We start from the raw sequence: 23,071 nt of genomic DNA, 5'->3' as shown, positions 1-23,071 counted from the left end.
ATCCAGAAATATTACGGAGTCCATCAGTTATTAGATATATGAAACTGAAATAGCAAAAACCCAAATTGTTAAAGAAAAAAAGGTTAACATTATTAGGGGTGCCCAAACTTTTTCATATGACTGTATAATGTATTGGATACTATATTGTGATATTTACCCCTCTGCACTTACACCTCACACGTCCTCATGAAATATAATGAACTTTTGCCCTTTTTCCCCATATCTTCTTATGTGGAAACCATCAGCAAGCAGGATATATGCTTCCTCTTTACTCTGCTTGTGGCTTGGATGAATGGACCCTGCAGCTCATTTTGTTAAATAATGTTTTATCTGACTTGCTTGAAATGTCAATTAAAATCCTCCCAGCAAAGGCCGGTGGGGGGGTCCCCCCCATTCTAGCATTGTGTGGGGGGGTCCCCCCATTCTAGCATTGGGTGGGGGTGGTCCCCCCATTCTAGCATTGGGTGGGGGGGTCCCCCCATTCTAGCATCGGGTGTGGGGGTCCCCCCCATTCTAGCATCGGGTGGGGGGGTCCCCCCATTCTAGCATCGGGTAGGGGGTCCCCCCATTCTAGCATCGGGTGGGGGGGTCCCCCCATTCTAGCATCGGGTGGGGGGGTCCCCCCATTCTAGCATCGGGTGGGGGTGGTCCCCCCATTCTAGCATCGGGTGGGGGTGGTCCCCCCATTCTAGCATCGGGTGGGGGTGGTCCCCCCATTCTAGCATTGGGTGGGGGTGGTCCCCCCATTCTAGCATTGGGAGGCCAACAGTAAAATGATCTGTCAGGAGCTACCTACTTGTTGATGGTTTCCACACAGCAAAAGGAGATTTTTTCATCAAATTAATGGGTTAAAAAAGGTAATGGCAACATGAGCTCAGTGTCACAGATCGTGGAGTGTTTGGTTCGGGGGGGGGGGCAGCATTACTTCTTATTAACCCCTGAGTGCTGATATCGGCTTTGTATTATTACATGTGTATATCTCGTGTTGTGTTTTTACCTTCCATAAAATATTCAGGTTTTACATTTTACACGTCTTATGTCTTTCATAACCTTCTGCCGACCCTTGTGCTGCCGCCACGTCCTGCTGCACCGCATCACCACGGGCACTGCTCAATATGCAGATGTTGGGGGGCTCTGATGTTCATAGATTGTCTGCAGCGTGCACAGTGTACGTGTCCCAAGATTTCAGCCCCCCCATCACCTTTGTGTCGGGGTTGAATTGACCGTTCTGAGACGTCAGCGGCCATTGTTGTGACTCTCAGAAGTAACAGACAAAGGGGCGACATAAACATTGTGTTCTGAGTTCCTGCCAAAAGAACAAGGTAAATGGATATTACAACCTGGAGTGTATCATCACCTTGGTGGGTCACACTGTGGAGTCTCTACAGTAAGAGCAGTCACACTGTGGAGTCTCTGCAGTAAGAGCAGTCACACTGTAGAGTCTCTGCAGTAAGAGCGGGCACACTATGGAGTCTCTGCAGTAAGAGCGGGCACACTATGGAGTCTCTGCAGTAAGAGCAGTCACACTATGGAGTCTCTGCAGTAAGAGCGGTCACACTGTGGAGTCTCTGCAGTAAGAGCAGTCACACTATGGAGTCTCTGCAGTAAGAGCAGTCACACTATGGAGTCTCTGCAGTAAGAGCAGTCACAACATGGAATCTCTGCAGTAACAGCGGTCACACTATGGAGTCTCTGTAGTAAGAGCGGGCACACTATGGAGTCTCTGCAGTAGGAGCGGTCACACTATGGAGTCTCTGCAGTAGGAGCGGTCACACTATGGAGTCTCTGCAGTAAGAGCAGTCACAACATGGAATCTCTGCAGTAACAGCGGTCACACTATGGAGTCTCTGCAGTAAGAGCGGTCACACTGTGGGGTCTCTGCAGTAAGAGCAGTCACAACATGGAATCTCTGCAGTAAGAGCAGTCACACTATGGAGTCACTGCAGTAAGAGCGGTCACACTATGGAGTCTCTGCAGTAAGAGCAGTCACAACATGGAATCTCTGCAGTAACAGCGGTCACACTATGGAGTCACTGCAGTAAAAGCGGTCACACTATGGAGTCTCTGCAGTAAGAGCAGTCACAACATGGAATCTCTGCAGTAACAGCGGTCACACTATGGAGTCTCTGTAGTAAGAGCGGTCACACTATGGAGTCTCTGTAGTAAGCGGTCACACTATAGAGTCTCTGCAGTAAGAGCGGTCACACTATAGAGTCTCTGTAGTAAGAGCGGTCACACTATGGAGTCTCTGCAGTATGAGCAGTCACAGAATGGAGTCTCTGCAGTAAGAGCGGTCACACTATGGAGTCTCTGCAGTAAGAGCGGTCACACTATGGAGTCTCTGCAGTAAGAGCGGGCACACTATGGAGTCTCTGCAGTAAGAGCGGGCACAGTATGGAGTCTCTGCAGTAAGAGCGGTCACACTATGGAGTCTCTGTAGTAAGAGCGGTCACACTATGGAGTCTCTGTAGTAAGAGCGGTCACACTATGGAGTCTCTGTAGTAAGAGCAGTCACGCTATGGAGTCTCTGTAGTAAGAGTGGTCAACCACAGAATCTCTGCGGTAGGAAAGGGATTTCTGAAGATTGATACGGCTGCCAGTCCAATCCTACACTGCTACCTGAGAGGAATAGAGTCCACGGCTCTAACATTTGGAGGCCCTTAGCGAGCCCCATAACCGGAATTCGAGGACTTTCCTCTTTGCCTCCGTCCGAGACTGAACCCTGCATTCTCCCTCGCTTTGAATTGAACGTACTAGCATCATACCTGGGTAAGTTGAGCCTTTGATCTCAAAGTGTCTTCTCTTCAAAGAGGGGATAGAAGGAACGAGTCGGTCCTGGGGGGAGATAAACAGGAAACTAGCAATCTCAGGTAGCTTTTAGGCTATGTGCGCACGTTGCGTTTTTTCCCACGTTAACGCTGCGTTTTGAACTGCAGCGTTTCAGTGACAAATTGCATGCGTTCAGCTTCCCCAGCAAAGTCTATGAGCGACAAAAATTAAATGCACACGCTGCGTTGTTTTGGATGCCAAGAATCGTTGCGGAAAAAAAAGCAGCATGTTACTTCTTTTGTGCGTTGTAGCTGCGTTCTCAACCCATTGAAATCAATGATGTGGGTCAAAACGCAACCAAAATGCACTTGGACTGCATTTTTATTGCGTTCCGCATGTTTTTTTGACAAACAAAACGCAGGTCTTTTCAGTCTCTCTGCCGATGTAGGGTCTTTCTTTGTCAGTTGGTCGCTCTGTCTGTCTCTCTCATACTCACCGATTCCCGATCACCAGCGCTGCGCTGCACAGTTGTCACAAAGCTCCGGCGGATTTTCCTCTTTTGAAAACGCCGGCCACTCATTATTCAATCTCGTATTCTCTGCTTTCCCCGCCCACCAGCGCCTATCATAGTATCATCATAGTATCATAGTTTTTAAGGTTGAAGGGAGACTCTAAGTCCATCTAGTTCAACCCGTAGCCTAACATGTTGATCCAGAGGAAGGCAAAAAAAAAAAAAAACCCCAATGTGGCAAACAAGTTCCAATGGGGAAAAAATTTCCTTCCTGACTCCACATCCGGCAATCAGACTAGTTCCCTGGATCAATACCCTGTCATAAAATCTAATATACATAACTGGTAATATTAAATTTTTCAAGAAAGGCATCCAGGCTCTGCTTAAATGTTAGTAGTGAATCACTCATTACAACATCATGCGGCAGAGAGTTCCATAGTCTCACTGCTCGTACAGTAAAGAATCCTCGTCTGTGATTATGATTAAACCTTCTTTCCTCAAGACGTAGCGGATGCCCCCGTGTTCCAGTCGCAGGCCTAGGTGTAAAGAGATCTTTGGAAAGGTCTCTGTACTGTCCCCTCATATATTTATACATTGTGATTAGATCCCCCCTAAGCCTTCGTTTTTCCAAACTAAATAACCCCAAGTTTAATAACCTGTCTTGGTGTTGCAGCCCACCCATTCCTCTAATAATCTTGGTCGCTCTTCTCTGCACCCTCTCCAGTTCAGCTATGTCCTTCTTATATATCGGTGACCAGAATTGTACACAGTATTCTAGGTGCGGTCGCACTAGTGACTTGTACAGAGGTAGAACTATATTTTTTTCATGAACACTTCTACCTCTTTTAATACATCCCATTATTTTATTAGCCCTGGCAGCAGCTGCCTGACACTGTCCACTAAAGTGAAGTTTACCATCCACCCATACACCCAAGTCTTTTTCTGTGTCTGTGTTACCCAGTGTTCTACAATTAAGTACATAATCATAAATGTTATTTCCTCTACCCAAGTGCATGACCTTACATTTATCTACATTAAACTTCAATTGCCACTTCTCAGCCCAATCCTCCAATTTACATAAATCTCCCTGTAATATAAAATTATCCTCCTCTGTATTGATTACCCTGCAGAGTTTAGTATCATCTGCAAATATTGAAATTCTACTCCGCATGCCCCCAACAAGGTCATTTATAAATATGTTGAAAAGAAGCGGGCCCAATACTGACCCCTGTGGTACCCCACTATGAACTGAGACCCAGTCCGAGTACGTACCATTAATAACCACCCTTTGTTTCCTATCACTGAGCCAGTTTTTAACCCAGTTACACATATTTTCCCCTATCCCCATTATTCTCATTTTATGTACCAACCTTTTGTGTGGCACTGTATCAAAAGCTTTTGAAAAGTCCATATACACAACATCCACTGCATTTCCCTGGTCCAGGCTTGAACTTACCTCTTCATAGAAGCTGATCAAATTAGTTTGACAGGATGGATCCCTCATAAACCCATGTTGATACTCTGTCATAAGGTTATTTTTCTTGAGATACTCCAGTATAGCATCTCTCAAGAAACCCTCAAGGATTTTACCAACCGTAGAGGTTAAACTTACCGGCCTATAATTTCCCGGCTCAGTTTTTGTCCCCTTTTTGAATATTGGCACCACATTTGCTATGCGCCAGTCCTGCGGTACCGACCCTGTTATTAAGGAATCTGAGAAGATTAAAAATAATGGTCTATCTATCACAGAACTCAATTCCTGTAGTACTCTGGGGTGTATGCCATCCGGGCCCGGAGATTTGTCAACCTTAGTGATTTCGAGGCGGCGGCGTACTTCCTGCTGGGTTAAGCAGGTAATATTCAAGGGTGAATTTATGGTACCACTGGTCATGTCATCTGCCATGGCATTTTCTTGTATAAAAACCGTAGAAAAAAAGTCATTCAGCAGGTTGGCTTTACCCTCATCCCCTTCCACCATTTCACCAAGACTATTTTTAAGGGGGCCAACACTATCGCTTTTCAGTTTTTTACTGTTTATGTAAAGAATATTGTAGGATTATTTTTACTTTCTCTCGCAATGAGTCTCTCTGTCTCAAACTTAGCTAACTTAATTTGCTTTTTACATATTTTATTTAATTTTCTATAATTATATAATGCCTCATCACTACCTACCCTCTTTAATTCTTTTAAGGCTTTCTGTTTTTCTTTTATTGCTTCCCTTACAGCTCTATTTAGCCATAGGGGTTTCCTCCTATTTCTAGCATGTTTGTTCCCATAGGGTATATTTTCTGCACAAGCCCTATTCAGGATGCTCATAAAAGTCTCCCATTTGCTTTGTGTACTTTTATTCCTTAGTACATCATCCCAGTTTATTGCACTAAGATCATCTCTCAACCGTTTAAAATTTGCTTTCCTGAAGTTTAGTGTCCTTGTAGCCCCTCTACTAGACATCTTACTAAAGAATACATGAAAACGTATTATTTTGTGATCACTATTCCCCAAGTAACCCCCAACTTGTATATTTGATATGCGGTCTGGCCTATTGGTTAGTACAAGGTCTAGTAGTGCTCCCCCTCTTGTGGGGTCCTGTACCATTTGTGAAAGGTAATTATCTTTCATTGTTATCAAAAATCTATTTCCTTTGCTGGAACTGCAAGTTTCTGTTCCCCAATTTATATCAGGATAGTTAAAGTCCCCCATAATAATTACCTCTCCGTGACTCGCTGCTTTATCAATTTGCTTTATGAGGAGATTCTCTACCTCTTCCATAATATTCGGCGTCTTATAACACACCCCTATCAGTATTTTATTATTCATTCTCCCCCCCTTATCTCCACCCATAGGGACTCTACATTCTCAGTACCCTCACATATGTTGTCACGCAGGATGGGTTTTAAGGATGATTTTACATATAGACACCAGGGCTGTGGAGTCGGTAAGCCAAACCTTCGACTCCGACTCCGACTCCTCAAATTCTCTTGCACCGGCTCCGGCTCCGGCTCCGACTCCGACTCCGACTCCGGCTCCGACTCCGACTCCGACTCCGACTCCGACTCCTACATATATTGCTTATAGTTAGGTGAAAAATTTATTGTAGTACATGAATATGTGTATGTGAACATCAGACATTTAATAATTTTTATGATACAATAATCAAGATACTTGGATAGAACATAAAATATATTTATTGGAATACAACTTTAGAACACAAAAAACTGTAATAAATTGTAAATATGTAATACACTATGTAATATACAGTAGATTACATATATATCTTGTGTGTGTATATACACTGTATGTATGTATATATATATATATATATATATTACATATTTACAATTTTAGTTTTTTGTGTTCTAAAGTTGTATTCCAATAAATATTTTATGTTCTATCCAAATATCATGATTATTGTATCATAAAAACAATTAAATGTCTGATGTTCACATTGTACTCCAATAAATTTTTCACTTAAATATAAGCATTATACTAAATGTTATTATTTAGTAAAATATTCAGCACATTCTGCATTGCACTCCTGTCCCCAATTTATTATATATTTTAGGAGTCGGAGTCGGTGCATTTTATACCGACTCCGACTCCGACTCCGACTCCACCAAAATGAGCTCCGACTCCGACTCCACGACTCCGACTCCGACTCCACAGCCCTGATAGACACACACCTCCCCCTTGCTTATTTGTACGGTCATTCCTGAATAGGCTATAACCCTGTAAATTAACAGCCCAGTCATAGCTCTCATCCAGCCATGTCTCTGATATCCCCACTATATCATCATTTTCTTCCAACAATATTAATTCTAATTCCTCCACCTTATTTGTGAGGCTTCGGGCATTAGTGTACATGCACGTTACGTATGACTCTGTACCTGTATTCCTGCTTACTGTATTAACTGTCCTAACCCTTCCCCCCGTACCACCCCCAATTTCATTACTTGTGCCCTGGTCACTATCTGCACTACATTCCCCTTCTATAAAGTGAATACCCTCGCCCCCCATTCCTAGTTTAAACACTCCTCCAACCTTCTAGCCATTTTCTGCCCCAGCAGAGCTGCACCCTCCCCATTAAGATGCAGCCCATCCCTAGCATAGAATCTGTAGCCAACTGAAAAGTCGGCCCAATTCTCCAGGAACCCAAAACCCTCTTTCCTACACCAATTCCTGAGCCACCTGTTTACCTCCCTGATCTCTCTTTGCCTCTCTGGTGTGGCTCGTGGCACAGGTAGTATTTCCGAAAATACCACCTTTGAGGTCCATGCTTTAAGCTTACAACCTAATTCCCTGAAATCATCTTTAAGGACCTTCCACCTACCTCTAACTTTGTCATTTGTGCCAATGTGTACAATGACCGCTGGGTCCTCCCCAGCCCCTCCCAGTAATCTGTCAACCCGATCAGCGATGTGCCAAACTCGAGCGCCAGGAAGACAACACACTGTTCGGCGATCCCTGTCTTTGTGACAGATTGCCCTATCTGTCCCCCTAATAATTGAGTCCCCCACTACCAGTACCTGTCTTGCCTGCCCTGCACTCCTATTCCCCCCCTTACTGGAGCAGACACTCCTCTGGCGTTCAGAGGTCATGCCTTGCTGCAGCAATGCTACCCCTGTAATGACATCCCCCTCATCTGCCAAGTTTGCAAACCTATTGGGGTGTGTCAGTTCAGGACTAGCCTTCCTAGCACTTTTCCCTTTACCCCCCTTTCTAACTGTCACCCAGCTACCTACCTCACCGTCCTGCCGCTCCCTACTACGATCCTCCCCCACATCTGACCCAGCAAGCTGCTGCTCAGTGAGCAGCACACTCCTTTCCATATTGCTAATGCATCTCAGAGTTTCCAGCTGCTCATTTAGATCCAGTATCTGGGCTTCCAAACGTGCAACTTGCGCACATCTCGAACAACAGTATGCACCCTCGAACGGCTTTTCAAGGACTGCATACATGAGACAAGATGTACACTGGATCGCATTAGCAATAGTGGAGCACATTTTCTAATGGGGATAGCACTAAACAAATGTTAAGTAATTAAACAACTAAATACAAACAATTCTACTCACACTTACTTTTGCTCACACTTTGCTCACTCACGCTCACAATGAAGCAGATAGGCTAAAATTCCTAGCGGCGCGCGGCTTTCAGAAGTCTTCCTTCCGGCTGTAACGGCCAAAACCCGGTTCTCCTTGAGCTCGCGGTGACTCTTCACTTATCCCAGAAGGCACTGGGAATATGCAAATTATCCTCGCAAGACTCCTTCCCTGGCTTTCAGAAGTCTTCCTTCCGGCTGTAACGGCCAAAATCCGGTTCTCCTTGAGCTCGCGGTGACTCTTCACTTATCCCAGAAGGCACTGGGAATATGCAAATTATCCTCGCAAGACTCCTTCCCTGGCTTTCAGAAGTCTTCCTTCCGGCTGTAACGGCCAAAACCCGGTTCTCCTTGAGCTCGCGGTGACTCTTCACTTATCCCAGAAGGCACTGGGAATATGCAAATTATCCTCGCAAGACTCCTTCCCTGGCTTTCAGAAGTCTTCCTTCCGGCTGTAACGGCCAAAACCCGGTTCTCCTTGAGCTCGCGGTGACTCTTCACTTATCCCAGAAGGCACTGGGAATATGCAAATTATCCTCGCAAGACTCCTTCCCTGGCTTTCAGAAGTCTTCCTTCCGGCTGTAACGGCCAAAACCCGGTTCTCCTTGAGCTCGCGGTGACTCTTCACTTATCCCAGAAGGCACTGGGAATATGCAAATTATCCTCGCAAGACTCTTTCCCTGGCTTTCAGAAGTCTTCCTTCCGGCTGTAACGGCCAAAACCCGGTTCTCCTTGAGCTCGCGGTGACTCTTCACTTATCCCAGAAGGCACTGGGAATATGCAAATTATCCTCGCAAGACTCCTTCCCTGGCTTTCAGAAGTCTTCCTTCCGGCTGTAACGGCCAAAACCCGGTTCTCCTTAAGCTCGCGGTGACTCTTCACTTATCCCAGAAGGCACTGGGAATATGCAAATTATCCTCGCAAGACTCCTTCCCTGGCTTTCAGAAGTCTTCCTTCCGGCTGTAACGGCCAAAACCCGGTTCTCCTTGAGCTCGCGGTGACTCTTCACTTATCCCAGAAGGCACTGGGAATATGCAAATTATCCTCGCAAGACTCCTTCCCTGGCTTTCAGAAGTCTTCCTTCCGGCTGTAACGGCCAAAACCCGGTTCTCCTTGAGCTCGCGGTGACTCTTCACTTATCCCAGAAGGCACTGGGAATATGCAAATTATCCTCGCAAGACTCCTTCCCTGGCTTTCAGAAGTCTTCCTTCCGGCTGTAACGGCCAAAACCCGGTTCTCCTTGAGCTTGCGGTGACTCTTCACTTATCCCAGAAGGCACTGGGAATATGCAAATTATCCTCGCAAGACTACTTCCGGCTGTAACGGCCAAAACCCGGTTCTCCTTGAGCTCGCGGTGACTCTTCACTTATCCCAGAAGGCACTGGGAATATGCAAATTATCCTCGCAAGACTCCTTCCCTGGCTTTCAGAAGTCTTCCTTCCGGCTGTAACGGCCAAAACCCGGTTCTCCTTGAGCTCGCGGTGACTCTTCACTTATCCCAGAAGGCACTGGGAATATGCAAATTATCCTCGCAAGACTCCTTCCCTGGCCTATGATTGGTTGCAGTCAGACACACCCCCACACTGAGTGACAGCTGTCTCACTGCAACCAATCACAGTCGCCGGTGGGGGGGGTGTGGGGTCTATATCGTGCAGTAAAATAATTAAAAAAAACGATGTGCGATCCAGCCCAAATTTTGATACCAGACAAGATAAAGCCACACGGCTGGAGGCTGGTATTCTCAGGATGGGGAGCCCCACGTTATGGTGAGCCCCCCAGCCTAACAATATCAGCCAACAGCTGCCCAGAATTGCCGCATCCATTCAATGCGACAGTCCCGGGACTCTACCAGACTCATCCTGAATTGCCCTGGTGCGGTGGCAATCGGGGTAATAAGGAGCTAATGGCAGCAGCCCATAGCTGCCACTAAGTCCTAGGTTAATCACGGCAGGCGTCTCACCGAGATACCTTCCATGATTAACCTGTAAGTTAAAGAAAATAAACATACACATCCAAAACATCCTTTATTTGGAAGAAAAAAAAAAACAAAACACCCTCTTTCACCACTTTATTAACCCCCAAATACCGATCCAGATCCGGTGTAATCCACACGACATCCCACGATGCTCTCAGCTCTGCTACATGAAGCTGACAAGAGCGGTCACAGACCAGATCGCTGTCAGCTCCACGCAGCAACTGAAGTAAGCCTCGTGATCAGCAATGACGTCACTCAGGTAACCCACGGCCACCGCTGGATCCTCCAACTGTGACAGCAAGTCGCCCGAGTGATTGAAGCGAGTGAAGTGAGATGACGTCACAGGTAAGTTGCGGTCTTGGGTGGAGGACTCCAGCTAGCTGCGGGTAACCTGAGTGACGGCAGCGTTAATCGCACTGCTCACTTCAGTCACTCAGGGGATTAGCGGTCACCGGTGAGTCCTTCACGGGTGACCGCTAATTAGGACGCCACACAGAGCCGCGCGGCGGTATGACAATGAAGTCGGGTGAAGTTCATCAGAGTTCATTTTCATCGCCCGCCTCTGTCTGTGTCTGCTGTCAGCGGGTATGTAGCAAATCTGAATTGCCGGTGGAACGCACTGTCAAAAATGCATCCAAAATGCCTGGAAAATGCATCCAAAATACATGCGTTGTGGATGCAATTTTTTTTTTTTTTTTTACAAACGCAGTGTCCAGTCTACCAGAGGGTGCGTTCGTTTCCGCACTGCACAGAACGCAACGTGCGCACATTGCCTGATGTTGTTTTATGTTTATTGTTTGTTCGTTTTGTCTCAATTGTGCACACATTATCATCCTGTAAAGTATAATTGCTATAAGTTTTTTTTACTTCTGTTTTCTACCTTATCTATTTAACTATACTAACCCATTAACTGAAGATCTATCTGCTTGGTATAATTCTGCTCTTCAGCCCATAAGTCATTTTATAACGTCATTTTTTTTTCTTCCCCTGTTAAATTGTGATATAACAGGAAAACAAAGAAAAAGGGGGAGTGAGTAGTGTACCTGACTCGGCTGTGAGCTGCAGCTTCGAGCATAGCTGCGGAGCAGAAGTTGACTCACTGACTTAAGGCTACTTTACATGCTGCGACATCGCTAGCGATCTCGTTAGCGATGTGAAATTCTAGATCGCAAGTGCGATCTTTTGAGATCGCACATACGTAAAATGACCTATGTGCGATCTCAAAAGATCGCACTTGCGATCTAGAATTTCACATCGCTAACAAGATCGCTAGCGATGTCGCAGCATGTAAAGTACCCTTTAGGCTAGGTTCCCATTTCCGTCAATTTGTATCAGTCACAATCCGCGGGTCTTGTAAACAACGGAATCCGTTTGGCGGATTCCATTGTTCCCATATGCTTATATGAGCGGCAGATTGTGACTGATGATGCTGCGCTGCATCCTCCGCCCGACTGATCAGTCGTGGAACGACTGACCGTCGGGCGGCAGGAACGCAGCCTGTAACGTTTTTTGAGCAGCGCAATCCGTATGTTTTCACTGTGCATGCTCATCGGCGGCCGAACGATCAGCTGATCGCCCGGCCACCGGCTATTGGGAACGATCGCTCTCATTAGTCGGCAGCTGGTTTATGAGAGCAATCAGCTGATCTCCCGGCAACTGGCTAATGATTAGCCGGCCGCAGGGAGATCAGCTGATCGTTCTCATTAGCCGGCCTCCGGGAGATCAGCTGATCGCTCTCATAAGCCGGCCGCCGGGTGATCAGCTGATCGCTCTCATAAGCAGTCTGCTGGGTGATCAGCTGATCGCTCTCATAAGCCGGTCGCCGGAATATCAGCTGATCGCTCTCATAAGCCCGCCGCCGGGAGATCAGCTGATCGCTCTCATTAGCCAGCCGCCGGGAGATCTGATCGCTCTCATTAGCCGGCGTCCGGGAGATCAGCTAATCGTTCACAATAGCCAGCCGCCGAGAGATCAGCTGATCGCTCTCATTAGTCGGCCGCCGGGAAATCAACTGATCGTTCACAATAGCCGGCCGCCGGACGGAATCCGCTTTCTCATCCAATACTTGTCATCCGTTGTACAACGCATCAGTCACATGCGTCAAGCAACGCATGTGACTGATGCAAAACAACGGAAAATATGAACCTAGCCTTAGTGACTCATGGAATTGGAGTCAGTGGAGGGACTGTATAGGCGGTATATCACTTTTCTTTGATATTGGCAATCAGTATGCAGGTATTGAGACTGAGTTTGAATTTTTGTTTTCAGTACCAGCATTAACAGATACTGTAGGTTGGGCTTTGGCCTATACACAGCAAATAGAAGGTACAAGGATTAATTCACATTTTTGCCCAACGGAAGATAGTTCAAGATTATCCTTAGCTCAAGTAAATACCGTTTTCGGAAGAAAATGGTAATGATGCATTGTTGATTTGTCTAGAGGCGCTTGAAAATGTAATGTCTTCCATGTGTACTATTGATAACAGCTATATAGGACGTCTGATGCTTAGGGAGATATCCCAAGCTGCATATGACTTGTGAACACTGTTTTTGCTCAATAACGTTGGTAAAGAAAGGTAGAACACAGGGGTGGTTTTTGGAAAGGATTCATATAGCACCTTTTCCGGCATATAGTTATTCAAAAAAGTTAAAGAATATAGAGTTATACCTTTACGTGTTGTCCCTCATCCTCCTGCAGTAGGAAAGAATTGGAGCTTTAGGGTACGTTCGCACACTGCGTTTTTTTTTTTTCAGGGAACAATGCCAATAAAGATTGGTGAAGAATAAAAACAAAACAAAAAAAGGCTGTCATTTCCTTCTTCAATATATTCCTCATTCTCCACTAGTGTAGGCAGGAGAACAGACAGCTGCAGAATTACAAGGCTCAGCATCCTCCATCCCGGACTGTATACAGTTTTTTTGCCCAAAAAAAAAAAAAAAAAAAAAAGACGTGGGCTTCGCCAAATTTGTGTGTCCAGCTAGGTACAAGTAGGCAGCTGGGGATTGGAAACTGCACCGCAGGGTGCCCATTTTTTCTGGGACCCCCGCTGCGAATTGCAGTCCGCAGCCGCCCCAAAAAATGGCGCTTTCATAGAAGCGCCATCTTCTGGCGCTGTATCCAACTCTTCCTGCCCTGGTGACGGGTGACTCGCTGGGTAATAATGGGGTTAGGGCTAGCTGTGTATTATCAGCTGGCCCTAAGCCCGAAATTCATGGTGTCCCGCCAATAATCGACATGACCACCATGAATTTCTAGTAAAGATAAAAAAAAAAAAAACACAGAAAAATATTTTTATTAGAAATAAAACACATCACAATTAGTGACTCCATCTTTATTGAAATAAAGAACCCCCCTCCTACCCTCCGCAGTAATCCTGGGTCAAGGGTCTCACGCAGTCCAATCCAGATCCAATATCATCTGATCGGTTTGCTGGAAGGCAAAGCGATCAAATGATGTGTCAGGTTCAAGGATGTGAATCACATCATACATCAGCTGATTGTATAAACGGCTTTTATACAATCAGCTATTGCATCAGTGGCAGAAAGGAGAAAAAAAAACCCAAAAAACTACACACATCTGTGCAGACTCCCGTCCGATCGCTGCAGGACCCGGCGGTAATCAGCTTATGAAGTCTCCCTACAGCATCAGCTGATAGTTTAAGCCGGCCGGGCGGTAAAAAGCCAGCCTCATCGCTGGACTAAACTGTCAGCTGATTCCGTCAGGTGACCGCATCAGATGATCAGCAACAGGTCCTGCAGCTATCAGACGTGTCCCGGGAGGCTGCACACAGCCAGAGCAGGGGTGGCGGTACCGGGAAGAGGAGCTGGGAGCGGACATGTCCTGGGAGTCTGAAGACAGGTGAGTATGACATTTTTTTTCTACTGTTCACTTTTGATTTCGCAGCTGCTTCAACCTCCCGTCTGGACATGGCACCGCACAGGAGCGGACATGTCGCAGGACAGGAGGTGGAAACAGCGGCAGCGCTGGCAGTACCGGGAGGATTCACGCTTCTATGTCCAAGACCAAAGAGCTATCTAAGCACACCAGAGGAAAAAAATTATACACCTTCACAAGGCTGGGATAGGCTATAGGACAATAGGCAAACAGCTTGGTGAAAAGGCAGCAACTGTTGTCGCAGTTATTGGAAAATGGAAGAAACAGAAGATGACTGTCAATCTTACTTTGTCTGGGGCTCCATGTAAGGAGGGGGTAAGTATAATTCTGAGAAAGGTCAAGAATCAGCCCAGAATTACACGGGAGGACCTGTCAATGACCTGAACAGAGATGGGACCACATTCTCAAATATTGCCGTGACACACTATGCTGTCATGAATTAAAATTCTGCAGGGCACGCAAGGTCCCCCTGCTTATGCCAGCACGTCCAGGCTCATTTGAATCTTGCCAGTGACCATCTGGATGATCCAGAGAAGGTCATGTGGTCAGGAGACCAAAATAGAACTTTTTGGTATTAGAGCATTGAAGATGGGTTGTGGCTGGGTTTTCCAGCATGACAATGACCCGAAACACACAGTCAGGGCAACTAAGGAGCGGCTTCATATAAAGCATTTCCAAATAGAAAATCTTTGGAAGGAACTGAGACTCAGTGACAGCCCAGAAACCTGAAATATCTGGAGAAGATCTGTATGGAGGAGTGAACCAAAATCCTTGCTGCAGTGTGTGCAAACTGGGTCAAGAACTGTAAGAAACGTCTGACCTCTGTAACTACAAACAAAGGTTTCTGCACCAAATGCTAAGTTCTGTATTTCCATTGTATCAAATACTTATTTCACGTAATAAAATGTAAATTCATTATTTAAAAATCATGCAAAGTAATTTTCTGTATTTATGTTTATTCTGTCACAGTTGACGTTACCTACAATAAAAATTACAGCCATCGCCATTCTTTGCAGGTGGGAAAATTTGCAAAATCGGCAGAGGATCAAATTCGAATATTGTAAGAATAAGCTTTTGATACAGCTTGAGTTGTCTTTCTGAGGAAGGCAAGGTGGTTGGATCAGCAGTTCTCAGGAATAGTGGGTCGCTGTTCAGGCACCAGGTTTTGTTGTCGCCATTCAGCATGGAACATAGAGTGTGTGTGTGTTCCTAATTAAATTATAGAGATCATGTATGTATGTTAAGGAGACGTAGCTTTGAGACAAAGTATCAGACGTAGCCCTCCAACAAGAAAAAGTATTATATAATCATCACTCATTTATATAAGACTATACAAACTTTTTAGTTTCACATTCCTAAACTTCACTTTTAACAAAGAAACTGAAACTATACATGTCCTTATCTAAGGCTAAGTTCACATTTCCGTTGTTTTTGCATCAGTCACATGCGTTGCTTGACGCATGTGACTGATGCTTTGTACAACGGATGACAAAGAAAAGAATTTCATTGTCGGACTCAGTTGTGTGCTGGGGGTGGAGGTGAGGACGTCAGTGCCGTGGTCTGCATGGCTGGGGACAGGTGAGTGTGTGTGTGTCTACATGCGTGTGTACATGCGGAGTGCGGGAGGGGGTGGAGCGCGAGGGGGCAGAGCCGAGCGGGGCCGTGGAGCTGAAGGCTTCAGTGCCGCGGGGACTGCAGGGCTGGGGACAAGTGAGTGTGTGTGTGTGTGTGTACACAAGCGGAGTGCGGGAGGGGGCGGAGGCGAGTTGTGAAGTGTCGGCCTCCTTGCACACTGTATCCAGGGTAAATATCGGGTAACTAAAAGCAAAGCAATTTTTGCTTGGTTACCCGATATTTATCTTGGTTGCCAGCATACACCGCTTAGTGCTGGCTCCCTGCACCCGTAACCACTGTAAATATCGGGTAACTAACCAAAGCGCATTGCTTGGTTACCCGATGTTTATCCTGGATACGGGGGCAGGGAGCCAGAGAGCGCATGCGCAGCAAAATCCTACGGATCGCGCTACTCAAAAAACGTTACAGGCTGCGTTGCTCCCACCCGGCAGTCAGTTAAAAATTAGATTTAACAAGATTTTGCTCTCATTCAACCAATACACAAATGGATGAATAAAGAGTACAACTTAGCTATAAAAAAAAAATTTTTTTAAAAAAAGTTTTCTCCACCATCAAAAATAGAAAAAAAAGTGCTTAAAAAAATGAATAGTTTGCAAATGATTTATCATAAAGTACACAACCGTAATGACCCAGCAAATAAAATGAACTCTTTATTAACAGATAGTAAAAATCTATTTATATTTACTAACACGGACATTCCATTCATCTACTAAGGCTTCACTCCTGTGTGAATTCTCTCATGTGTAATAAGATGTGATTTTTTAGCAAAACATTTTCCACATTCTGCACATGAATATGGCTTCTCTCCTGTGTGAATTCTCTCATGTTTAACAAGATCTGATTTCTGAGCAAAACATTTCCCACATTTTGAACATGAATATGGCTTCTCTCCTGTGTGAATTCTTTCATGTTTTATGAGATCCGATTTGGTAGCAAAACATGTCTCACATTCTGTGCATGAATAAAGTTTCACTCCTGTGTGAATTCTCTCATGTGTAATAAGATTTGATTTATGAGCAAAACATTTCTCACATTCTGAACATGAATATGGCTTAATTCCTGTGTGAATTCTCTCATGTGTAATAAGACTTGATTTCTGAGGAAAGCATTTCCCACATTCTGAACATGAATATGGCATCACTCCTGTGTGAATTCTCTCGTGTGTAATGAGATTTGATTTGTGAGCAAAACATTTCCCACATTCTGAACATGAATATGGCATCACTCCTGTGTGAATTCTCTGATGTATTATAAGATATGATTTCTGAGCAAAACATTTCCCACATTCTAAACATGAATATGACTGCTCTCCTGTGTGAATTCTCTCATGTGTAATAAGATGTGATTTTTTAGCAAAACATTTTCCACATTCTGCACATGAATATGGCTTCTCTCCTGTGTGAATTCTCTCATGTTTAACAAGATCTGATTTCTGAGCAAAACATTTCCCACATTTTGAACATGAATATGGCTTCTCTCCTGTGTGAATTCTTTCATGTTTTATGAGATCCGATTTGGTAGCAAAACATGTCTCACATTCTGTGCATGAATAAAGTTTCACTCCTGTGTGAATTCTCTCATGTGTAATAAGATTTGATTTATGAGCAAAACATTTCTCACATTCTGAACATGAATATGGCTTAATTCCTGTGTGAATTCTCTCATGTGTAATAAGACTTGATTTCTGAGGAAAGCATTTCCCACATTCTGAACATGAATATGGCATCACTCCTGTGTGAATTCTCTCATGTGTAATGAGATTTGATTTCTGAGCAAAACATTTCCCACATTCTGAACATGAATATGGCATCACTCCTGTGTGAATTCTCTCATGTATAATAAGATGTGATTTCTGAGCAAAACATTTCCCACATTCTGAACATGAATATGGCTTCTCTCCTTTGTGACTTTCGCTTCCCTTAGCATTCTGTGTTGAACTCCTGGTACCATCATCTGCCATAAATAAAATTGAAGTTATTAGTTTTTAATAATATAACCTCAAACATACACATAGAAACACATAAATCCATACAAAATTCCAAAGTGTGTAGCAAAGTTGTACTTTAAAAGGCCTATGATAAAAAATCCAGCGCAGAAAGGAAGGCATTCTTCAATGAAAATTTCCATGTGCACAAAAATTGTATAAGGTGGGTACAGACAGCCCCTAGACAGGGGAGAAAAATAGACTAGCGACACATTTTGACCTTATTACATGGTCTTAGTCATGTAACTGAATAATATAAATGCCAAGTTTAAAAAGACCATTGTGACGACATGGACTGTCAGTGCCTAGCATGGGTTAAGTTTCTTAAAATTCAGCCAGACATGATGATAGTTTGTTTATAAACGGAGGATAAACTCCTCATTGTTTCTACAAAACTCTTAGGAGTCTAGTGTTAAAGTTCTTGTTGTTTCATGTAATTGCATCGGTCAGTGAAGGTCAGATACCCAGACAAATCAAGTCTGCGAACCTCCCATTAAATTACGTGTATTGCTAGATGCAATGTAACTTAGCTGTCTCTCCCTCGTCTCTGCCAGAGACCATTACTGCTAGGGATATTTTATATACAGCTTGAAATCTAGCCAATAAGAGCCCAGTCTTATCCACCAATCGTGAAGTCCCCAATGGTCTGAATGGAGAGCTCAGGGGTATAAGATGGAGGACTGTCCATTGCCCGGGCAGACTCTTGCTACATGATACCAATCTAGGATCTTCGGATCCGATTGGCAAGCCATAACCGAACCTGGATTATTATACTACATGGACTTCAGCATCGAATGCAAGGATGCGGCTGAGATACCAAGGACTACCTCAGGAAGGAATCCAGTCACCTGCTTACAGGCTTTGCGGTCCTCAGCCAACTTCCTAAATCCGGCGATATTCCATTTGGTGGTGCCCGTCGAAAGCGGGGTGCTGCTGGTTTGGAGTAAGTAGCCCTGGAAGCTCTGAGGCACGGACATTCTAATCCCTGGTGAGCAGCGGAAGGGCGAGAAACTTGCTGGTTACATTCTGTGGTTTTTCTGGTTATGTGTCATATGCCGTTAATTGTTTGGGGATCCAATAAAGTCTTAACATTGTGATTCCCTCATCCTGTGTTGTCTGAGTAGTGTTCCGTCCACGGCTAAGGAGGTCGGGCGTTCAGTTGGGATGAGCCCTGGGCCACGCTGTCTTTCTAAAGGCGGCCGGGCCAGCGGACGAGAGCACCCACTGACCCCCGTGTCTCCACAAGAGAGCACCCACTGACCCCCGTGTCTCCACAAGAGAGCACCCACTGACCCCCGTGTCTCCACAACCATTTCATTCACATTATACTCAACACCACATGTGAAATGAAATGTCCGCTGATGCAGGTCTTGTTGTTAACTCTTTCTTGCCTTCATTAAATTCCACGATCTGGTTCATTATAGGAATCTATAAAAACTAGAGACACTGTCAGAAGAGCATTATCAGTAAACCGTATAGATACCAACTATACAAACTTATATTACGTATATGTTACACAGATTTATTTTTTCATCATAAAGATAAAACTTTATAAACCTACTGTTAATATATAAAATTTATAGAAACCGCAATGCCCTCATGAATATTTCCTATATACCATATGTCTTATTAAATAGATGTTAGTAGGACTTTATGACTTTATTTTTGCTATAGGCTTGATTCAATAGAAATAAATACAGATACCAGAGACACTATTGGGAGAACATCATCCGTAGATTATCCAAATCCAAGCTCTATGTGGTTGTACCATGTGTATATTTTAAGGATCTAGTATTCCATTATGGGAAAATCTCCATATACAGTATTCACCGATCTATATAGTGCATAAAAATCACAATGCTCTCGTATGATATTTTTTATATGCACAATATCCTATTGGATGGATTCTGATAGAATTATGTAGCATAATTATCCCTATAACTTGGACTAAAAAAAATTTAAAAAAAACTATAGTCAGGGAGATTCAATGCCTTAAATGAATTGAGGAAAAACAAAAGCAGACATGAGAGGAGCCATTATAATTTTGGATACTGAACTATACCTCAAATGGTGCTCACTCTCCCCAGTCTCACAAGCTCGTTGACTTGGAGTAACCCTTGACTCTACTCTATCCTTCAAGCCACACATCCAAGCCCTCTTCACCTCATGTCGACTACAACTCAAAAATATCTCCCGGATCCGTGCCTTCCTTAATCAAGAATCCAGAAAAACATTAATACATGCCCTCATCATCTCCCGCCTCGACTACTGCAACCTCCTGCTCTCTGGCCTCCCTTCCAACACTCTTGCACCCCTCCAATCTAACCTAAACTCTGTGGCCCGCTTGATTTACCTCTCCCCTCGCTATTCCCCAGCCTCACCACTCTGACAACCCCTTCACTGGCTTCCCATTGCCCAAAGACTCCAGTTCAGAACATTAACCATGACATACAAAGCCATCCACAACCTGTCTCCTCCTTACATATGTGACCTAGTCTCCCGGTACCTGCACGCAACCTCAGATCCTCACAAGATCTCCTTCTCTACTCCTCTCTCATCTCCTCTTCCCACAATCGCATACAAGATTTCTCCTGTGCCTTCCCCATACTCAGGAACGCTCTACCCCAGCATAGCAGACTCTCTCCTACAGTGGAAAGCTTAAAGAGGAACCTGAAGACCCACCTCATCCGACAAGCCTACAACCTACAATAACCCTCAGTCCAGTACACTACTGCGCAACCAGCTCTGTCCTCACCTATTGTACCCTCACCCATTCCCTGTAGACTGTGAGGCCTCGCGGACAGGGTCCTCTCTCCTCCTGTACCAGTGTGTTTTGTACTGTTGATGATTGTTGTACTAGTTTTTATGTATACCCTTTCTACTTGTAAAGCGCCATGGAATTAATGGCGCTATAATAATATATGATAATAATAATAAAAATGCAAATTGGAACTACTTGATGATTCAACAACATTTTGGAGGGGGACCCCACTTTGAAATTTCAAAGAGATCTCTTTCAATTATTGAGGGATGGTCTAAGTATGGGGTGATTACACAAAAAAGTTTTGATTTTCTGTACATAGAAAATCCAATTGTCCCCATCTTTCATTCCCTACCAAAGATCCATAAGGAAGGGGGGGGGGGTTCCCCTAAATTTAGGCCCATAGTGGGCAGTATTGGGTCTTTGAATGAATGGATTGGATCACTGTTAAAAACTGGATTAGAGGAGGTGAAAAAACTAGAAAGAAATTCTCTAATTCTAGATAAAAATCAAACAGAAACTAAATGGTAATGATTTGGGAGGAATTAATTTTATAACAAATTATAGCCAGGACTATTATGAAATTGTTGCGGTGATCAAAATTTTTGTGCCGATGTTGTATACTGACACAGTGGTTAAAACGGTTTTGGAAAATAATAAGATTGATTTCATCCCCAAAAGAGCCCCAACAATAAGCAATATGGGTTTCCCCCAGTCTATCTGAAATTTCAGCAGATGTGCCATCAGAGACCTGGCTCAGTATTCATGGATTCTACAAATGTGGACACAACATATGCTTGTGTTGCACATTTGTGAATAAATGCAAGAATTTTGCCTCCGGAGTTGATGGGAAAACGTATCTGATTGAGCGGTTTCTTAATTGCAGCTCCTCTGGTGTGGTCTACCTCATTACTTGCACGGATTGTTCTAAACAATATGTGGGTTGCACTGTAGGGGCGTTAAAAAAAAAAGAGAATTAGAAGACATCTCGCGGATGCCACAGGTGCACCCAAAGTGGGCATTTCTGCAGTTTCTCGTCACTTTATGGAGGTACATAGGGGAGAAAATAAATGCTTTAAGTTCAATGCTATTGAGAAAGTCAGAAGACCCACCAGAGGAGGAAACTATAGGAAATTGCTTTTGGGAAGAGAGTCTTATTGGATGTTTGCATTGGGCTCCAGACAGGCTGGAGGTTGAAATATCCGCAGGGACTTGATTTTGCAGTATAGGTGAATTTATTAATTTTGACATGTTGTTTGCCACCTCAACTCAGAGATAATGTATAGTGAATATTTTGGGTCAATGTACACGATTCCTTTTTTTTTCCGCTCTCTCACTCTCTTTCCTGGGCTTGTGCACATTGACACAGCGATCTCGCATACGTGACTTTATTTATTCCCATTGTTATATCCCTTATAAATTGTCTAGTTTATTCAAATATTAAGACTTATATTATAAAAAGGTAGTTAAATGATGGTCTTTTTTTTTTTTTTTTTAAATATAGATAGGATAGGAGAGTGTTTGGAAACATTCATTTGATAAGACATGTTGTATATAAGAAATATTCATGAAAGTACTGCGGCTCTTATGCGGCATGTGGTTTGTGTGTGTACAAGGCTTTTTTGCAGATAGTATGATAAACCTTTACAGCATGTACAGTGCCTTACGAAAGTAGAGGGAGAGAGGGGCACAGGGTAGCCAGTAGTGCCAGATAAGAGCCTTGGGCTATATGCCCACGGAGAAAGTGTCCTGCGGATATATCCGCAGGAGCTCCCAGAAATCCGCAGCACAACTGTCTGTTTTCATGCTGCGGATGTGCTGCGGAATGTCGTGCGGATATGCTGCGGTCATTCTGCATTGAGGATACAGTACCATAGCTTGGGCACTGCATCCTCAATGCAGAACAAGTGCTGGAGTGATCGGTGAGTTCATACTTACCTCCATCACGCAGCACTACACTCTCCGGCTGTGTCTGTCTGCACATTGCAGGAGAAGGTGGGCAGGCCTGAATTAGCTCCGGCTGTCACATGATCAGAGCTCGTGCAGGCCCCGCCCACCTCCTGCTTCCTGCTCCTGGCACCACCGCGCTCCACTACACTGGAGGAAGTTACTCCGGTGGCTGCTATCAAGGCAGGTAAGTATTGAACCCTGCGGAAAAATCCGCAAGAATAATTGACATGCTGCAGATTTTTCTGCAGGGAAATCCGCATTATTTCCGCTGCGGAAAAAAATGCAGCATGGGCACAGCAGTTCCAAAATGCCATAGAAATGGCTGGGGACTTGCTGTACTGCAGATTTTTGAAAAATCTGCAGAGTTTCCGCAAAAAAAATTGCGGCAAATTCCGCAAATTTTCTGCAGCATGGGCACATAGCCTTGCACTTTCGGACACTTGTGGAGAATAAATCGACATTGTTCACACGCCAGTTACAGTGCCTTGCAAAAGTA

At 44.4% G+C, this 23,071-nt stretch overlaps 1 protein-coding gene across 1 annotated transcript in view; it reads right to left on the bottom strand.

Moving 5' to 3' along the window:
• Positions 1-16,517: 16,517 nt before the first annotated feature.
• The window catches only part of LOC142272820 (uncharacterized), a 35,690-nt gene continuing 29,136 nt past the window's right edge, over positions 16,518-23,071 (bottom strand). Inside the window, exon 3 of the mRNA XM_075332513.1 lies at positions 16,518-17,833. Coding sequence (XP_075188628.1) covers positions 16,590-17,833 — 1,244 coding nt within the window. The 3' untranslated portion in view covers positions 16,518-16,589. The remainder of the gene's footprint in view (positions 17,834-23,071) is intronic.

This window comes from Anomaloglossus baeobatrachus, unplaced genomic scaffold (genome assembly GCF_048569485.1).
Source record: "Anomaloglossus baeobatrachus isolate aAnoBae1 unplaced genomic scaffold, aAnoBae1.hap1 Scaffold_356, whole genome shotgun sequence".
Lineage (NCBI taxonomy): Eukaryota > Metazoa > Chordata > Amphibia > Anura > Aromobatidae > Anomaloglossus > Anomaloglossus baeobatrachus.
This window is presented reverse-complemented; position numbering and strand designations above follow the sequence as displayed.